Source organism: Bubalus bubalis, chromosome 8 (assembly GCF_019923935.1).
Source record: "Bubalus bubalis isolate 160015118507 breed Murrah chromosome 8, NDDB_SH_1, whole genome shotgun sequence".
NCBI lineage: Eukaryota > Metazoa > Chordata > Mammalia > Artiodactyla > Bovidae > Bubalus > Bubalus bubalis.
In genome coordinates this window covers 7,230,433-7,250,605 of record NC_059164.1, presented here as the reverse complement: position 1 = coordinate 7,250,605, position 20,173 = coordinate 7,230,433, and the positions used below count along the sequence as shown (strand labels likewise).

The window sequence follows — 20,173 nt, the reverse complement described above, 5'->3', positions numbered from 1 at the left end:
GATAACAGCAAAAACAAACAAACAAACAAACAAACAAAAAACCCTGATAACCTGAGAGCAAAGGCTGAGACTCACTGTCAGAGGGAGAAACACAGACATGACTTCTGAGAGCATCTTGGGTGGAGGGCGGGAGGCAGCTGGGGGCCTGAAGGTCCCAAGTCATCACTCTGTTGCTTACAGATTCAGGGGATTATGTGTACATTTTGGAAACCTTTCCATTCAAAATGTTTGAAATAGCACAGAGTTTGGGGAATCCATGAATATGCAGGTAAAGGCTCAGCATCTTGGGAGAATGGGGTTTCCAAGGTCTCATCACTGGGGGCCTTCTGAGTCTGGGGACTCGACATCTCAGGCATAGTTAGGTCCAACCCTCATGCTTTGACACAGGTGCTGTCCAGCGCCCTGACAGTGGCTTTGTCTGGAAGTTGCAACAGGGACGTTCTTCAGCTCCTGCTCCAGTTCCCTGAAGATGGAAAGTCCGAGTCTGCAGCGATGGAGCTATGTGGCCTGCCCAGGGCCCAGGTGTTTTCCATGATTGTGGTGTTGGCTCAAAACCTGGACCTGCGGAACTTCGTTTACAAAGTAAGGGGAAGGCGGGTGCTGGCCTGGCTCGGGCAGCATGAGGGGCCGGTGTGGATGCATCAGGGCCAGCAAGGCAGGTGCAGACTTCACAGCCTTGGCCTGTCCCCGAGCCTCCTGGGCACCACCTCTGGGTGGGGGGGTTCGGAATCAAGGGTTGCTCAGGAGATTTTCTAGGGCCCTTGCAGTTAGACCCATCAGGACATTTGGCACAGCATTGGTGGCAGTCAGCGTGCTCACTGTGGAAGGACCAGTTGCCGGGGTCCTGCCCCGGTGGATCCAGGGAATTGGAAGCGGGGACGGCGTCGGCGAGGATCAGGAAACAACTGCTTAATTAAACTTTAATTAAGGATATAAAGAGTAATAGAATAAGGATAGCTCAGTGAGGAAATTCAGTGGAGAAAAGAGGCTGAAATAAGGATAGCTCAGTGAGGAAATTCAGTGGAGAAAAGAGGCTGAATAATTCAGCCAGAAGGTGAGAGAAAGAACGACATGGGGAGACCAAGTTTTGGTGAACAAGGCCCGCACTTTATTTTCCAAAGTAGTTTTTATATCTTAAGTTATCCATAGAGGATAATGGGGGAAGGGGTAGAGTCATGCAGCCAGCCAGGCTTTCTTCCTGCAAACATATCATATGCAAAAGCTTAGGTGATTTGCATCATCTTCTGGCCCAGAGGCCTGTTAACATTTTAAGACACTTTCTTCAGAAAACTTATTTTTCTCTAAAGGTGATTGGTCAGGAGCCACCCTCCAAAAGCATTAGATAAAGTTGCATTCCTACAGAGCAAAGGTGTGGTGGGCTATAACAAGAAAAAGAATTAACTCAAGGGTCCCAGGTTACAAACATTAAAGCTACTACTTACACCAATTATATTAATCAATACACTGCCAGGGACACAGCAGGTAAGGGATATGGAAACTTAGCAGCAAACATTGGCCCAACAAGTGAAAATCCCTTCACCAATACAATTTCTAATCAATCTTTTAACTGCTCAAAGGAATCTGTATTTAGACAGTTTAGAACATGGAGCTGTAAGTTAACTCTTTTTTCAGAGAGAGGTAGTGGGGGACAGCCCCCCGTAAAGTCAGAGGTGTAGGTGAAAGCACAAAGCAGAAAGTAGGCAGACTCTGGTTTTGGGGGGTAGATGCTCGAGAATTTCCAGGGGGACTCCTGAGGCTTGATCCTGCCTTTGCGTATGCCGAGCCTCCTTCCTCATGACCTTTGTCATGGGCGGAGTTCCTCACGCTGGCTCCCGGCAGTGATAGAATTCCAGTTGAGCTATTCCAGATCCTGAAAGATGATGCTGTGGAAAGTGCTGCACTCAATATGCAATATGCAATATGCAATATGCACTCAATATGGAATATGCCGGCTCCCGGCAACCAGTGAACAGAGTCACCACCCGAGCTTAGCACCTGCTCCCTCCTCTTTGAGGAGCACTGGTCTGACTTTCTCTGGGAGGCTGGGTTCTGCTGCCCATCACTCCTAGTGGCCCCTCTGAGTCAGAGCCACTTCCCTACCTTGGCCGTGACCTCCTCTGCCCCCCGTTACATCCTGGGGCACATGGACTGTGTCCCATGAGGGGACGTGCCGGGGCCTGTCCAGGAGAAGGTGTGCAGATGGTGGGGGCATCGGGCAGCCCCTTCCTGTGTGAACCAGCTTGTTACCTCCCCCACCGCCACCACATGCCCACGCCCAGCAGGTGAGGGGTGGGAGATGGGAGGAACCGATGGTTATAGTGTGAGTGAGAAGGAGCTGAAGGTGACCGTGGGGACAGCTGCCTGGGGAGCCCAGTCCCCCCTGCACACAGGAGTTACGCCCGAGGGATTGCACGCACATGGCTCATGCCCTCGATCTTGCGCTCTTGGTCCTGCCTCGTCTAGAACTTCCTCATCTTCCGGCCTCCACTCTGTTTATGTCTCCAGACCCTTCACCCTTGACCTCTAGGGGCTGGTCTTGCTCCAAGTTTCTCCCCAGGGAGATCAGCCGACATCTGGGCCGATCAGAGTTAGCACGGTGGCTTTAGGCACTCCACATCCCAAAGGACAGTTTTGGGCTCAGGAAAAGGCAGATTTGCCAGTCCAGTCCTATTTCCTTCGTGGCCTCCCTCTTTTCAGTAACTCCAAGAATCCAGTGGGTGGATGTTGTATCATACACACACACACAGAACAAAGAATAACTCTCAGGATGAGAATTAATTCTGAACATTTCAGAATTTTCATTTCAAGCCCACAAGCAGGAGAATGAACATGTCCTGAGTCTCCATGACTGGTGAGGCCGCCCCCACCGAGGAGTGTCCGGGCCTCCAGCTCACGTGCAGGCGGGTGGGTCCTGTGCTCAGCTGGTCTCTTCACGGTTCCACGTGCAGTTTCGGAAACATGCCGCCCAGCAGAGGCCAGCTCTCTTAGGCACACAGAAGCGACCGATTTGAAACTGGTGCTTCTGGGGCCCAGATAGTTACTTTGACAAGGGCCATAGGGATGGAATACTGGGTTGGAGTCGCTCTCCAGACACCATGAAATGGACACACTGTTAGTAACACCAGCTCCTTCTAGCTTCCCGGCTCCAGGGAAGCCTGTTGGTCCATGGTGATGCTCTGGTGTTAGAGCCCCACGGATGCACATGGGAGCCACACCAAGCCCAGGCATCAGCAGGCTCAGCCTACGCCCCGGGCCTCTCGACTGACAGCGAAGCTAAGGTGCCTTTCACAAGACACCATTTGCGGTTAATGTCCAGTGTGTTCCTCTGGCCTTAGGTGCTGGGTCCCAAATCCAGCCACGCAACAGCCAGTGTCCCCGAGGGCAACTTCTCAGGTGCAGCTGCAGTTAGAAAGGCCGTGGAAATGTGACAAGAGCCTGCAATCCCTTTGCTCCTGTCCAAGGTGTCTCTGTTGCCTTAACTGAGGACAGTCGCTTTGTTTTGAGTGTGTGAGGGACAGAGCGGGGCTTCTGTCCCGCAGGTCAGGGGCAGAGCCAGCAGCCATGTGGCAGGTGCAGAATTCTTAGGGGCCAAGGCCCGAGTATGCAAACCTGGAAATTCAGATGAGAGCAAAGGGAGGAGACTACTGTGCAGCCTCCACCTCTGTGGGAAGAGGCAGAGTTTGCTGATTTACCCATTCATCCACAGACTGGTATTTTTTGGAAATTTTCATTTATTTGTTTGTTTGTTGACATTTTCTCCTAACACAGTCTCCAAAAAAACTTTTTTTTTGATCTGGACCATTTAAAAATCTTTATTGAATTTGTTGCAGTATTGTTTCTGTTTTGGTTTTTTGGCCATGAGGCATGTGGGATCTTAGCTGTCTGACCAGGGATTGAACCCACACCCCCTGCCTTGGAAGGCAAAGTCTTAACCGCTGGACTGCCAGGGAAATCCCATGACAATCTTCTTAAAATTTTTTTAACCTTTTAAATTATAGTTGGTTTATAGTATTGTGTTAGTTTCAGATATATAGCACAGTGCTTCACTTATACATACATGACTATTTTTTCAGATTCTTTCCCCTTATATGTGTGTGTTCAGTCATTTTAGTTGTGCCTGACTCTTTGCGACCCTGTGGACTGTAGCCCACCAGGCTCCTGTGTCCACGGGATTCTCCAGGCAAGAGTACTAGAGTGGGTTGCCATGCCCTCCTCCAGGGGATCTTCCCAACCTAGGGGTCAGACCCAAGTCTTCTGCATCTCCAGCACTGCAGGCGGATTCTTTACCACTGAGCCACCTGGGAAGCTCCATTCCCCTTATAGGAAAGGGGAAATAACCTTATGGATTATTACAGAACATTGAGTAGAGTTCCCTGTGCTAAGCAACCAGTATTGCCAAAGGCTGTTCTAGTCCCTGTGGCCACATCAGTGACCACGACAGGCAAAAATCCCTGCCTCCGTGGAATTTACATTCCCGAACGGAGAGGATGCCATGCCTAAGTCAAGTGCAGAGCATTCAGTGGTGACGGCACAGGCGGGTCCCACGATAAGGAGACACTGACGTCTCTAGAGCACCCAGGTTGCAGTCCTGGCCCTGACCATCCAGCTGTGATGCTGTGGGAACCCTTGCATCTCTCTGAGCTCAGGTTCTTCACCCACAAAACCAGCCCCAGCACACAGCCTGCAGGGGCAAGGAGGACTGGAAACGATGTGTGCTGTGACCCAGGGAGGCAGTGGGTAGATGGAAACTGTCTCACACATAACAACTGTCTCATTTTGACTCTCTTCTTAAATTTCCACTCAGGGCACCCCAAAGACAGAAATATTTTTTTAGATTAAAAAAAATGTTTTTTAGTTCTATCATTTTTGCTGTTGTTTCCCAGTTCATTAATTTCTGCTTCTATCATTATTATTAAATGTTTCCTTTTTTGATCTCTTTAGGGGTAATTTTGTTGCTCATTTTCTAACCTCTTAAATTGGATGCTTAATTACTCAATTTTTTTGTAAATGTAAGTATTCAAGGTTAAGACTCAGCCTTTAGATACAGATGCGAACTATTTTGGGCTTCCCAGGTGGTACTAGTGGTAAAGAACCTGCCTGCCAACGTAGGAGATGTAAGAGACGAAGGTTCAGTCCCTGGGTTGGAAAGATTCCCTGGAGGAGGGCGTGGCAACTCACTCCAATACTCTTGCCTGGAGAGTCCCATGGACAGAGGAGCCTGGTGGGCTACAGTCCATGGGGTCACAAAGAGTAAGACACACCTGAAGTGACTTAGCACACATGCACTGATTGTTTTATTTATTCATTTGTTTGTTTATGGCCACGTTGCAGGTGGGATCCTAGGTCCCCCACCAGGGATCAAATCCTTCCCACGTGCAGTAGAAGTATGGAGTCTTAACCACTGAACCGCCAGAAAAGTACTAGAAAGAATTTTGAAAGTGGTTTGGATTTTAACAACGGGTCACATCTGCCCCTGCTTTACGTGCTGACAATCCCGGTGTGGTAGAGTGTGCTCCAGAAATGGAGCTGATAGAGAGGACCTCACAGGGCACAACAGAGGTGTCTCCCAGGCTCAAGAGGATACAATCAAATAACACTCTTCACTCCCTTCACTGTCCAGCGTTGGTTATGTCATGTCGTGTTTCTTTTGAGACTCTGCTTCCTGCTGAAGCCAGCAGCCTGCTGAGCGCCCTGCTGGACGTTGTGTCCAGCCTCAGCCACCTGCTCCCCAGAGCTGGCCGCGTTCTCGAGTACCTTCCCGCATTCCTCCATGAATTTAAGATCACTGCTTTGCTGGATGCACCCGACTTCCAGCAGGTGGGTATTTGGTCTTGGCCCCGAGAAAGGTGTGGACCCCCTCTGTCTTTGTGTTTGCTCCTTTGTTTTTCTTTCTCTTTCAAAGTCTGAAATGTGCATTGATGACCAAGCCTGGGGCTGAGGGGACCTCTTAATGGTTCTGGAGGCAGCAGTGTTATGACATTGTGATGAAGAGCAAAGCCTGGGGTGTCCTTCAAAATCCGAGGAAGCAGACTCCAGGGAGGCACATCCATCCACGCATGTGTGTTTTCTGTGACCTAAGAAATCACAGAATTGGTCATCCACACAAATGAGATTCCAGGGGCTTTTTTAGCTTCTCAGAGAATACATTGCTTTCAAAAACCTCAATACATTTATTTGCACACAAATAATTGGGTTACAGATTACGTATTGCAAATACAAAGTCCAGTGAGGTTAGTATCCTGAGGTTCGTTTTGCTTGGACTCTGTCTGCCTGGAATGAAATGGTGGGGAGGGGGCTGTGTGGGGGCCTGCTGAGGGGGAGGGGCAGGATGAGGGGTGGGTGGTGTGTCCTTGGATCTGCCTTGGAGGCAGTACTTGGGTTGGTCATCAGCTGAGGGCTGCTTTGATGATCCTCAGGCATCTGGGAAATTTGGTTGTAGAGACACATATTCATACTATTGGTTAGTCTGAGTTAGTGATATTTATGAGTAATAATTTATGTGTATGTATGACATTTGTCTCTTCAAGCATATAGACCAGCAAAATCAAGGACAGAAAAGACTAAAGCTCAGATACTGTACTTTTGACGTGGCGACAGTCTTCTGTGTTTCTTTGGAGGAGGGACGGCAGGCTCAGGAGCCTTTGAGGGAATCAGTCTAAGCCACCGTTTGCCTGGGACTTATTTTTCTTTTGTTCTCAGGCTTCACAGAGTAACCAGGCCAGAAGTTCAGCCATTGGTTCTTTCCAGTCTTTGATGAAGATGGTTTGCAAGGACCAAGCGTCTTTCTTTAGCAGCTCTGACACCTTTCTTAACTTGCCTAGAGTTCATGAACTCTTAGGAGATGACAAAGAGAAATTCAACATTCCTGAAGATTCAAGTAAGAAAACAGTAATCCATATGTGTTTAGATTAATTTGCATTTTGATAATTAGCCCTGCTTTGTACAGGATACTCAGTCTGTGTGGAAATTGGGAACATACTTGCCAAGAATTTCCTGTTCCACCGTCCAACCTGTATCCTTCGTTTAGTGTAAAGTCAGTAAATGCTGGTCTGGCAGTTGGCTTTGTAAGCCCTGCACCCTTGAGCACAGGCTAATTCTGTTGCCTGTGATGCCATGGAACTGGGTCTTAAATTCTGGTGCACCTGAAGCCCCAGCCCTTTGGGATCCCGGGATAGCTAGTGACAGTGAGAGGTCTGGGTTTCGGTTCCTGCAGGATGGCTGTCTCACAAAGCCTGGAGAGCTGTATGTGGCCTCCCACAAACTTGCCTTCTAGATCAAGCTCAGTAGCAAATAACAGCAGAGTTAAAAGTGATTTCCTGGCCCTACTTGAAGTGGATGGATTTTGATTAGAAAGACAGACTAAGGGTAAGCGTGCTGATAAAGGTTTAGACTGTTCAGTCCCACCAACAAGTGGGGTGTCTTCGGTCCAGTGACTTTACATCTCAATCAGTTTCATCTTGTGTTTAACATGGAAACTTCATACCTGCCTCCTAAGGTTATTATGAGAGGTATTAGGAGTAACGCCTGCTAACTGCTGAGGACCGTGCTCTAGTGTGTCCTGGTGTATTAATTACTCTTTCATGCTGCCCAGCAAGTCAGCAGTTTAGGACACACACACTCATCATCTCATAGTCTGTAGGGGCCACAGTCTGAGCACTGACTAGCTGGGTCCTCTGTCGGGACTGACAAGGCTGCAGTGAGAATGTTCATTGGAGGTGGTTGTTGGTAGAACTCACTTTCCTGCAGGTGTAGGAGCCCTGATGGCTGCATCTTTAAGGACAGCAGTACATCTCTTTGACAGGGGGGCTTCTGGACTCTTTTAAAGGGTTTGGCTGATGGTTCAGCCAAGATAATCTCCCCTTTGACCAACTCCGGATAACCTGACCATGGGCGTGTCCACACAAGAAGGCGTGTGTGCCTTGAGGCCATCTTAGACTTCTGTCTGCTGTACCCAGGACGTCTCTTTCTGTACTTGTGCCTGGGATGGATGGAGGTGTTGATGGGGCGAGGAGAAAGGACAGAGTTGGACTGTGTAGAGGAGGAGCTGCAAGGTTCCTCAGAGCTGCCTAGAGACAGGGTGTTGGTGTGTTCATCAGCTGATGGATAATTGGGTGGCTGTTGACCAACATATAGTGTGGCAGTGTAGATGCACATTAAGGCTATTAATGTGGATAATTTTGTTGTCTCCTATACTAATCCTCATTTCCTCTTTTTTCTTGCATATGGGTTTTTTGAGGATTATTGATTTGTTCATCAAATCCAGTCATTCAACCATTTATCCATCCATTTATCCTTCCATCTTTCCAACTATGGATCCATTCATCCTTCCATTGATCCATTGATACAGTCATGCATCCACCCATCTGTCCGTCCATTCAGCCATCCATCCACCCATCCACTCATCTATCCATCCAGCCATCCATTCATCCATCCATCCAGTCATTCAGCTAACACCGAGGACCAGTCTTGCTGGGTTCTTTCATACATTTATTTCAGATAATTATCCCACTAACCATAGAAAATACTAATACCTTCATTTTTCAGTTGACATGATAGAAGCTCAGAGAAGATTAATTGACTTGCCCAAGTTCACACAGCTCCCAAGTGGCAGATGTCAGGATTCTTGGTTTCAGATTTCTCTTTATGTTCATATTCTTATGTGTTTTCCAAGCTAAAAATTGGCACCATCTATATTAAGCTTATAATTTCAAGTATAAGTTGTTAAAATATCAGTAAGAAGAATAACCTCTATACTTAATGCTATAAAAAGTCATTATGAAATCATGTACTTAATTTATATTTTGTGAAATTATTTCTTTCAATTTTATTGTGTTTATCGAATAAAAGGAATTTGCTTTTATTTTCAAATGGGGAATTTAGAAAGATGAAACTAATAGTGAAAATTATCATAACAGTAATTTTCATACACTGGGTATTACAGATAATGGTATCAAAGCTAAGATAATATTTTCATTTTAAATGTTCTCTTTGGGAGTAAAAGAATGGGCTATACTCAAGCATTTATCACTAGCTTAAAACCTTTAATATTTGATTACTAATATTATCATGGTAAAGGTGCCACCTTCATACCTATTGGTTTAGTCAAGCAAACCTTCCATTGAAACCAGCCAGCACCACAGCAGGTATGAGTGCCATCACAAGGAACTGATATTTGGTGAAAGCTAGGCTCTTTAATGGAGAAGGCAGTGGCACCCCACTCCAGTACTCTTGCCTGGAAAATCCCATGGACAGAGGAGCCTGGTGGGCTGCAGTCCATGGGGTCGGTAGGAGTCAGACACGACTGAGCGACTTCACTTTGACTTTTCACTTTCACGCATTGGAGAAGGAAATGGCAACCCACTCCAGTGTTCTTGCCTGGAGAATCCCAGGGACGGGGGAGCCTGGTGGGCTGCCATCTATGGGGTCGCACAGAGTCGGACACGACTGAAGCGACTTAGCAGCAGCAGCAGCAGGCTCTTTAATGTAACAAAAGTAGTCAGTACTTCAATAGTTAGTCAGTAGTCAGTAGTAGCAACAGTTCTTCATAAATGCAGCAAAGGAAAGCCTGTAGCATTTCATAAAGCTAAATCTTTAGGATTATGAAAAAGCCTGTAGCATTTCATAAGAAAAACCTAATTCTAATCTTGATACTGTGACTGTTGAAATGAAAATTTTCTAGATTAAACAGCAGATGCATTCCTTTTACATCACTGTTTTCATTTTCAAGTGTCTTTGTCATTATTTGGTAGCTTTACTGATGATTTAGTTTAAAAATGTGAAAATCATATTTCCTTTTCATTCAAAATATCGATGGGAACAAAGTTTTGAGAAACGAACTGCTAATGACAGGGACCAAAAAATTATTTCTGACCTGACTGCCCCAATTCAGAATTGAATCATGAAAAAAAAATATAAACCACTTATTTGAAAGTGAGGTGTCCTGGCCATATAAGTAAATTCTCCTGTTATCCTGGGCATCCTGTATCATGAGTAACACTTTCTTTTCTTTTTTTTTTAATGGTGACAGCACCATTTTGCTTGAAGCTTTATCAGGAAATTCTGCAGTCTCCAAATGGCGCTTTGGTGTGGTCCTTCCTAAAACCTGTATTACATGGAAAAATACTGTATACACCAAACACTCCAGAGATTAATAAAGTCATTCAGAAGGTGAGTATGACCGAATGAGCGTGTTATAGACCATACCAGAAGTGCAGTGGGGAGCAGGTTGCTAAAATGTTTATCATGATTGTTGTATAGCTCGGATTACACACAGTTTTCTTATGTTGATGACAATTCATTTTGCCTTTTTTTTTTTTTTTTTGCCTGTGCCCTTTGTTATTGAGCTTAGACGTGCTGCATCATTCTTTCAGGACATCTGTGGGGAGGAGGTGTTGTTTAGAGTAACCAATGCAGGGGGAGCAATTAGACAGAAAGAAGGCCGGTCAGGTGGTCCCAGGAGGATGTGGAGAATAGGTGGGCACCTGGTGATGAAGGGAGAGTCAGACCCTGAGTTTGTGGTATGGGTCTGGTCGTGTCGTTTCCCAAGTTGGTGGCGAGCCTTGGTGCCCTCACTTTCATTCCTTGGTCCCTGCCCCACTCCGCCCGATGGCAGGCAAGCTCAGGTGAAGAGGTAGAGAGCTTCCCTGGCAGAGTTTGGGCATTGCACAGCTCTGCGCGTTTTCCCTTTCTTAGGCTTCTTACCTTCTCGTGCGTGCTAAGTTGCTTCAGTCGTGTCTGACTCTTTGTGACCCCATGGACTGTAGCCCGCCAGGCTCCTCTGTCCATGGGATTCTCCAGGCAAGAATACTGGAGTGGGTTGCCATGCTCCTGCAGGGGATCTTCCTGATTCAGGGATTGAACCCAGGTCTCTTATGTCTCCTGCATTGGCAGGTGGGTTCTTTACCACTAGCGCCACCTGGGAAGCCCCGTTCAATTCAGGATTTATCATTGGTCATATTTACACTTTCTTCTGAGATGACAGTGCTGTGTTTTCCTGCAGTCTCATCTTTTTTTCTGATGGTGGCTTATGAGTCCACAGACACTTTTGAGGGGCTTCAGGAAGCCATGGGGCCTGTCAGACTCGAGGAGGAATGTCCTATTAGTGCTGAACTTCCAGGCTTCAGATGCTACTCACAACTTAAAAGCTGAAAAGTTAGTGATGGTGTGCAGTCATCCAAGCAGTTGGGTTATTTTGGGTCCAAGTAGGTTTTACAAGTTCATGTTTCCTTTCCCTTATGGCTGCCATGTGGAGTCTCTTTCCCACCTGTGACTCAACTCAGGGGCTATATTTGCCACTGTTTATTCTGATGGGGAAACAGTGGCTGACTTTATGTTTTTAGGCTCCGAAATCACTGCAGGTGGTTATTGCAGCCATGAAATTAAAAGATGCTTATTCCTTGGAAGGAAAGTTATGACCAACCTAGACAGCATATTAAAAAGCAGAGACATTGTCAACAAAGGTCTGTCTTGTCAAGGCTATGGTTTTTCCAGTGGTCATGTATGGAGGTGAGAGTTGGACTATAAAGAAAGCTAAGCACTGAAGAACTGATGCTTTTAAACTGTGGTGTTGGAGAAGACTCTTGAGAGTCCCTTGGACTGCAAGCAGATCCAACCAGTCCATCCTAAAGCAGATCAGTCCTGGGTGTTCATTGGAAGGACTGATGCTGAAGCTGAAACTCCAACACTTTGGCCACCTGATGCGAATAGTTGAATCATTTGAAAAGACCCTGATGCTGAGAAAGATTGAAGGCAGGAGGAGAAGGGGATGACAGAGGATGAGATGGTTGGCTGGCATCACCGACTCAATGGACATGAGTTTGGATAAACTCCGGGAGTTGATCATGGACAGGGAGGCCTGGTGTGCTGCGGTTTATGGGGTCACAAAGAGTCGGACACGACTGAGCAACTGAACTGTGCTGATTCTGAATGTGCTTGATAACTTCTGCTTTTATCTTGAGACTGTGTATTTGGAGAGGTATTTACCTAAAGCCTGGGCTCTCACAGTGAAGTGACGTTAATCTACACGGGCGTCAGGCATTCATCCTTTCAGGGCTGTGCTTCAGAGGGGGGGCCTGGAGCCAAAGCCAGTGTTATTCAGATAATCTCAGTGCATTAAGCTTTTAAGGACTGTGGGTATTTTAGAAATTTCACAGAAAATGGCTCTATATCACAGCTTTATTTTAACTTCAACTTAAAAAATTCAACAAAAAATTATTGTTGTTATAGTGAATATTATTACACATAATATCATTGATAACAATATTATATGCACTATAGTATTATATGCTGGGCTATATTCTGCACTGTAACAGCTAGTGTGACCATCCTCTTGTTGAAGAGCTCACCCTGCAATGGGGAAAGAGAAGACAAACATCTGAGGAAATAACCCAGAAATAATGTGATGAGAGATTCATTCTGAGAGCAGTGTCCACAGGCTTCCTTCCTGGTCTGTGGGTCAGGGTTCAACCAAGAGAAACAGCAGGGAGAGTTAAGAAGAAGCGTTACCACTGTAGCAAGGTGCTAGGGTGATGGGCCGGTCAGTGATGTGAAGAGAATTTTAAAGCAAGAAGCCTCTCTGCTGGGCTAGGAGGGTGTCCGAGGAAGGGACAAGACTGGATGTGGCCTCCAACCAGGGTTGGGGTCCCGACCTCTCTGGGGAGAGTGTGGTTCTGGCCAGCTGGGTGGCCAGGTTGCCCAGGAGCCTTCCTGGTATGGTTTCAGGGGCATCTGCATACTGGGGGCTGCAGAAGGTCTACACTCGGTGACTCTCAGTGAGGTTGGACCAAGCCAGGCCTGGGGGCATCATCTGCAGCAGGGAGTCGTCCACAAGGAGGTGCCAGGCCAGCAGCAGCCCCTGCTGTTGGAGGAGAGGCTGGAAAGGTGCTGTGTGCGGGGGGCCAGGTGCACGGGAGCTGGGTGACCAGGAGGCTCTGGAGGCAGCTGCCTGCCGGGTGGGGACTCCACAGTGAGATCAAGAGGAGAAGCCTCTGAGGGAGGCTCTAGGGGAGCCGCCTGTCGGGGTGGGGGGACTCCACAGTGAGGTCAAGAGGAGAAGCCTCTGAGGGAACCTCTGTGGGGAGCCTCCTGTCGGGGTGGGGGGACTCCACAGGAGATCAAGAGGAGAAGCCTCTGAGGGAGCTTCTGGAAGGTGCTGCCTTCCAGGGGGGAGCTCCACAGTGAGATCAAGAGGGAGAAGCCTCTGAGGGAGCCTATGGGGGAGTTGCCTGCCGGGTGGGGACTCCACAGTGAGGTCAAGAGGAGAAGCCTCTGAGGGAGCTTCTGGAAGGAGCCGCCTGCTAGGGGGGGACTCCACAATGAGATCAAGAGGGAGAAGCCTCTGAGGGAGCCTCTGGAAGGAGCCACCTGCTAGTGGGGGACTCCACAGTGAGATTAAGAGGGAGAAGCCTTTGAGGGAGCTTCTGCAAGGAGCTGCCTGCTGGGTGGAGACTCCACAGTGAGGTCAAGAGGAGAAGCCTCTGAGGGAGCCTCTGGAGGAGCCGCCTGCTGGGTGGGTACTCCACAGTGAGGTGAAGAGGAGAAGCCTCTGAGGGAGCCTCTTGGGGAGCCATCTGCCAGGGGGGGACTCCACAGTGAGGTCAAGAGGAGAAGCCTCTGAGGGAGCCTCAGAGGGAGCCGCCAGCCAGGTGGGGACTCCACAGTGAGATCAAGAGGAGAAGGCTCTGAGGGAGCCTCTGGAAGGAGCCGCCTACTGGGTGGGGACTCCATAGTGAGGTCAAGAGAAAGAAGCCTCTAGGGAGCCTCTCAGGGGAGCCGCCTGCCGGGTGGCGACTCCACAGTGAGATCAAGAGGAGAAGCCTCTATGGAGCCTCTGGGGGGAGCTGCCTGCCGGGTGGGGACTCCACAGTGAGATCAAGAGGAGAAGCCTCTGAGGGAGCTTCTGGAAGGAGCCGCCTGCCAGATGGGGACTCCACAGTGAGATCAAGAGGAAGAAGCCTTCCCGGCAGCCCACCAGATCTCTGTGGCAGAGCTTCATATCGAAGCAGCCAGCACGGGCCAGCCCTGCCCTTCAGACCAGGCCTGAGTGTGGACTTGGAGCGGGGGGATGACCAGATACCCACATAGCAGGTCCTGCGTGGGCTTCTTCATCTTAGGGACCTGGGGCTCCTGAGGGATAAGGAGTTCCCACAAAGCTCCTGGAGAAGGAAATGGCAACTCACTCCAGTATTCTTGCCTGAGAAATCCCATGGACAGAGGAGCCTGGTGGGCTACAGTCCATGGGTTCGCAAAGAGTAGGACATGACTGAGCATGGTTGCACATAACCCTAATTAAAGTACAAAGCTCATCAGCTCTTAAATGTAAAGCCTCAGTTTATCAAATATATATTGAGAGGAGGTGAAGGGAGAGATACTAGGGAGGAATCCCTGCTGGAACCTCATCCAGCCCTCACACCCACAAGGAGTGTTAGCAGTGACCTCACTCACTCCTCGGGTGAGTCTCAGGGGCTAGGCAGCGTGGCAGAATCTCTCAGCAGGGGCAGTGGTGACTTCTGAACCCAGGTCTGTGTGTCTCCAAGGCCCATGTTTTGCTTCTCTGTCACACCTCACTGTATCCCTACCCTGGGATACAAGTGCTAGCAGAGCAGCTCTGTCCTCAGAGGAGCGTGTTGTGGGCAAATGGGACATGGATCCCCAGCGACAGCACCGGGCGGGCGGGGGCGGGGAGCAGACTGCTTCCCACAGGATGGGTGGTTATGGGAGGTCATGGTAGGGGAGGCTGGTCACTGCTGGCCTTAGGGCTTCTGATGGGGTGAGGGGCGGGGGTGGGGGCCGTGTGGGTGGACACCTGTTCCTGCTTCTGCACTCACATAAACACGTTCAGATGCAGATTGAATCACGTGCTTCTCCAAGGTTCCAGGAACCATCACGGACACTTTCCCAGATCCTCTCTCATTCACGTCTCAGAAGAACCCAGTAGGGCAAGTGCTTGTTGTTTGAAATCATTGAGTCGTGTCTGACTCTTTTGTGACCCCATTGACTGTAGCCCACCAGGCTCCTCTGTCCATGGGATTCTCCAGGCAAGAGTACTAGAGTGGGTTGCCATTTCCTTCTTCAGGGGATATTCCCGACCCAGGGACTGAACCCGCATTTCCTGCATTGGCAGGTGGATTCTTTGCCACTGAGCCATCAGGGAAGCCTGCGGGTAGGTGCTACTAGGTCCATTTTACAGATGGAACATAGTGAAGGCTGGTGAGGTTTACTCTCCCATACTGATTAGCTGGTGCATGCATGCTCAGTCACTCAGTTGTGTCTGACTCTTTGCAACCCTATGGACTGTAGCCTGCCATGCTTCCCTGTCCATGGGATTTTCCAGGCAAGAATACTGGAGTAGGTTGCCATTTCCTCTCCAGCGGATCTTCCTCACACAGGGATCAAACCCATGTCTCCTGTGTCTCCTGCCTTGCAAATGGATTCTTTCACTGAGCCATCAGGGAAGCCCTCATTAGCTGGGCCATGGAAGCATATTGTGGACTCCATAGCAAATGCTTTTCACCAGCTGTATTTACAGTGTTAGGTTATCATGTGGGAAAGAGCTTGTACCCTGCAGCACCCTTTACTATTATCAGCCTGGGACACTAGATTCCTGATCAGATGCTCTGCATGATTTTATGCCTGTGTGTATTGGTGCATGGTGTTTATCCACCTTCAGCACGTGACTGCCTTCAGGGGAACTTTGGGAGGATGAGAATCAGCCTCAAGTGGACATAAAGCCTGATGATTAAGTAACTGAATAGAAATGAAAATTTTGCTTTCTGCTGCTTGTCAAAGATGAAAGATGTCCGTGAGGTGGGAGCCTCCCACGACTGGAGTCTGTAAGTGAACCAGGCACAGGCTGGAGGCGCATGTGCCCTGCACGCAGGACTGTGTGTGTGCACAGAGCACTGTGGCCCCAGGAGGCAGCAACTGTCCCCGGGGAGCCCCTCAGAGGGAAAAGAACTCGCACTCATTTGATGTCTGACTGCGGGCATCAGATCACTCATCTGAAAGTAGGTCCTCAGCGTTCACCCCGGAGTGAGATTCTCGGGTGGGTGGAAATGTTCAACATGAAACATTTTATCAAAATGCAGCAAGGTTGCCCAGAGAAAAAGTAATTACATTTACGAATAGACTAGTTTGATGTAATCCCCTGTAAAGCGGCGGTCCCTTGAGAAAGCAGCATCAGTAGGTCTGGGAATACACTGTTCTGTGAAACGAGATAATCGCCAGCCCCCGGGATGCATGCTGCTCCTAGAGACCGCGGATGTCTGTGTGATGTCATCATTCTGTCCCCGAGTCCAAGGCCACAGGTTAATTAGGGTGCCAGCTGTGAGACGGCCGAGCCAGGACAGCCAGCCAGCCAGCCACATCCAAGCACCATGAGAGACAATCACCTTCGCCAGGCTGCTTTGTAAACCTGGCTTCAGAGCTGAGATGGTTTGCTCAGGGTCTCTCCACAGTCCTTGGCCAACCTTGCCTCCAGCTCATGTCCTTTGACTCAGAAACCTTGTTCCTCTTCCAGGTCCCTCAGGCCTCATTCCCCTTAGAAGCATTAGGCAAATATTCTGAATGCTGAGGAGGGAGCAGGGTGATGTAAATAAGAAAATAATGAGCAGAAAAAATAAGCCCACAGCTAAGATCTCATGCTGAGACCCAGTCACCTCTTTCTTTCTTTTTTTTTAAAGTCAGAATTAACTGCAAATAAGAGAGGCTATTTTCTAAAACCAGCAGTTATTAGGTGATTGATAGGTGAAAACAGAACCTGAGCAGTTTCTCCCAAGGAGGTAGAAGTGAAGATAAGACTTGAGGCTGTGGCATTTCTGAGAATTGCGCCCACTTCCAGGTGGGGCTCCGAGCTCCGAGCCTCCCGGTCTCTCTACAACCGTCTGAAGGTTTTGTTCAAGTTTTTGATTCTGTAAGTTTTCTATTTTACCAGTTTGGGGAAGTTTTCAGCCATTATTTCTTCTGATAGCTTTTCAGCCCCACTCCTATCTTTCTTGGACTCAGATACAAACATGGAACCTTTTGTTGTTGTCCTACAGGTCCCCAAAGCTCTGGCCGCCTTGTCTGTTTTTTCCTCTTGCTCATATTGGTTGATGTGTAATATCCTGTCCTCAAGTTCACTGGTCCTGTCCTCTGTCATTTCTACTCTTCTACTTGAGGTCATCTGGCAAATTTAAAATACTTTTTGTTATGGCGTTTTCCAGTTCTGTACTGCCCTGTGCTTATCTGTCTTTCTAATAACTTGTATTTTCTTGTTGAGATTTTCTGCTATTTAATTTGCTTCAAGATAATTTTGAATTGCTTGTTGAAGCATTTCTATGATGACAGCTTTAAAATACTCGCCAGATCGTTCCAGCATCAGCTTTGTCTCATTATTGGCGTCAGTTGACTGCTTGTGAGTTCTCTGGTTCTGTGTGTGGCAGGTGATGTTCGGTTGTATTGTGGGCATTTTGACTGTTACGTTCAGAGACTCTGTAAGAAATACCTTTCATATTTGCAGACAGTCTGTTGTTTAGGTTCAACACATAGGTCTCAGCCTTGTTTGTAGGCTGTGACTCCAGGGACGTCTAATCATCACAGGCTTTGTGCTGTTATTTTGATCTGCTCGGTTCATCTGGTGCCCATGAGGCTTCCAGTGATTTCCAGTGCTTCTGCCTGAAGTGGGGAGGGCTTCTCCAGGAAGTCTGTGCCTTTGCCTATTTCACTGGAGACCACCAGTTTGTTCTCTGAATCTCTGAGTGTGTTTCTGTTTTGTTTGCTGATTTGTTTAGTTTTTTATGCTAAGTGAAATAAGTCAGAGAAAGACAAGAACTTAAATGTGGAGTCTAAAAAAAAAAAATGAAACTAGTGAATATAACAAAAGAGAAGCAGGACTTTCCTGGTGTTGCAGTGGGTAAGAATCTGCCTGCTGGTGTAGGAGACATGGGTTTGATCCCTGGTCCAGGAAGAGTCTGCTGTGGAATCGTAGTTGTTGTCTGTGGAGCAACTAAGGCACAATTAAACCCATGTGCCTCAACTGCTGAGCCTGTGCTCTAGAGCCCGAGAGCCAAAAGTACTGAAGCCAGGGTGCCAGAGCCTGTTCTCTGCAACAAGAGAAGCCACCGCAATGAGAAGTCTGCGAACAGCAGTGAAGATTAGCCCCTGCTCACTGCATCTAGAGACAGCCCGGTGTGCAGCAACAAAGATCCAGTGCAAATAACAGTAATAAAAAGACAACCCTTAAAAAAAGCAGCAGACTCACAGATAGAGAGAGCAAACTAGTGGTTGTCAGTTGGGAGAGTGGGGTGGAACAGGGGCTGGGGAACAAGAGGTACAGACTCTTATGTATGAAATAAGCTGCATGGGTATATTGTACCGCATAGGGAATATAGCCAGTATTTTATAATAACTAAAATAGAGTATAATCTTTAAAAATTTTGAATCACTATATTGTATACCTGTAACTTATATATATTGTATAGCAACTATACTTCAATTAAAAAACAAACAAACAAACAAACCAGAAATGGTCTTCAGATGTGCAGACTCAGCAGTGGGTTTCCCCTTCCTGTGATAACTGGGCCTGTTATCTAGCCCTTTCTCTGCTCTGAGTTCCGAGTCCTCCCTGGCTTAGATCTCTTGCATCTGTCTTGATTGTCTCTGACTTGTCCTCTTCCTTCTTTGTCTCTAGCCTCCTCTGAGGGCTGGAGTGGGGTCTGTGTTATGGCTCCAGACCAGTCCCCAGTCTGCCCCCTTTGCTTTGATTCTGAGCTTGTGCTCAGCCTCTGGGTCACACCTCTTCCTGTGGGGTCGTTCCCGTGTCATCACGGCCTCCTCACCACCTCCTCTGTGCTCCTGGATGTTTCTTGAAATACACAGTAGTTGCTTCATACATTTTTTCCTGTCTTACCCTAAATCAGTTCCAGATAAAGACCTTTATTCTGACGCATACACTGGCCTCGTCTTTTGAATAGAAGGATCTCTTCATGTGCCCCTTGGTGTTTCCCATGCTTGCTCATCCTTAGGAACAGAGGCTCACACTTACCCGGGTGGGTAAATAACACAGACGTCATGTGGGTGCACACCTCCCAGGGTCATGTGAAGGCCAGAGGGGAGGCGTATGGACAGGCTGCACCTCCCTTTATGGCTCAGACCCCAGCAGCCGAGCAGGGGGTGGGCACAGGTGCAGGGCAGGGAGGGCAGGAGGCGGCAGAGGCAGCCATGTGCTGGTGAGTGCTTCATCCTGTCCTGGACTCCTGGTGGGAATTAGCAGCAGGAGCCCCTCGCTTCTTTCCAGCCCCTGAGCTGGCGTGACCTGTGCCCTTGTGACCTCAGAGGTGTGTGGTTGGACTCCCAAACCCTCTATAATCTTATCTCTTTGCATTTAGACTGTTTTTGATATAGAAATATAGTAATGTGGCCATAGGCATCTTCATGGGGCTTTCCAGGTGGCTCAGTGGCAAAGAATCCACCTGCCAGTGCAAGAGACGCAAGGGATGTGGGTTCGATCCCTGGGTCAGGAAGATCCCCTGGGGAAGGAAATGGCAACCCACTCCAGTATTCTTGCCTGGGGAATTCCATGGACAGAGGAGCTTGGCAGGCTACAGTCCACAGGGTTGCAAAGAGTTGGACATGATTAAGTGTGCACACACTCACACACATACACACACATAGAGGCATCTTCGTGGGTATAGCTTTGTATTTCATTTCAAATATTTCCTTAGGACAGTATCCTTTTATTTTGAGAGAAAAAGGCAAGGAAGTTTTTTGTAGGTCAGTGACTATGAATATTTTTTATGATACCAAATTATTTTACAAAAACCTTATGCTCATTTGCTCTGCCAGCAGCAATAAATAAATAAATAGAGTTTTGCACTACTGGTTATAATGTAAATTAATACAGGCACTATGGAGAACAGTATGGAAATTCCTTAACAAACTAGGAATAAAACTACCATATGACCCAGCAATCCCACCACTGGACATGGTTGTTGTTCAGTTGGTAAGTCGTGTTTGACTCTTTGTGACCCCATGGACTGCATCACGCCAGGCTTCCCTGTCCTTCACCATCTCCTGGAGTTTCCTCAAACTCATGTCCACTGAGTCAGTGATGCCATCCAACCATCTCATCCTCTGACATCCTCTTCTCCTTTTATCTTCAGTGTTTCCCAGCATCAGGGCCTTTTCCACTGAGATG

General features: G+C 48.0%; 1 protein-coding gene across 1 annotated transcript in view; it reads left to right on the top strand.

Annotated features, from left to right (window-relative positions):
• The window catches only part of LOC112586431 (ATP-binding cassette sub-family A member 13), a 115,506-nt gene that overhangs the window by 63,446 nt on the left and 31,887 nt on the right, over positions 1-20,173 (top strand). The window contains exons 20-23 of the mRNA XM_045166516.1: positions 388-582; positions 5,653-5,817; positions 6,700-6,877; positions 10,028-10,167. Of these exons, the coding sequence (XP_045022451.1) occupies positions 388-582; positions 5,653-5,817; positions 6,700-6,877; positions 10,028-10,167 (678 nt within the window). The remainder of the gene's footprint in view (positions 1-387; positions 583-5,652; positions 5,818-6,699; positions 6,878-10,027; positions 10,168-20,173) is intronic.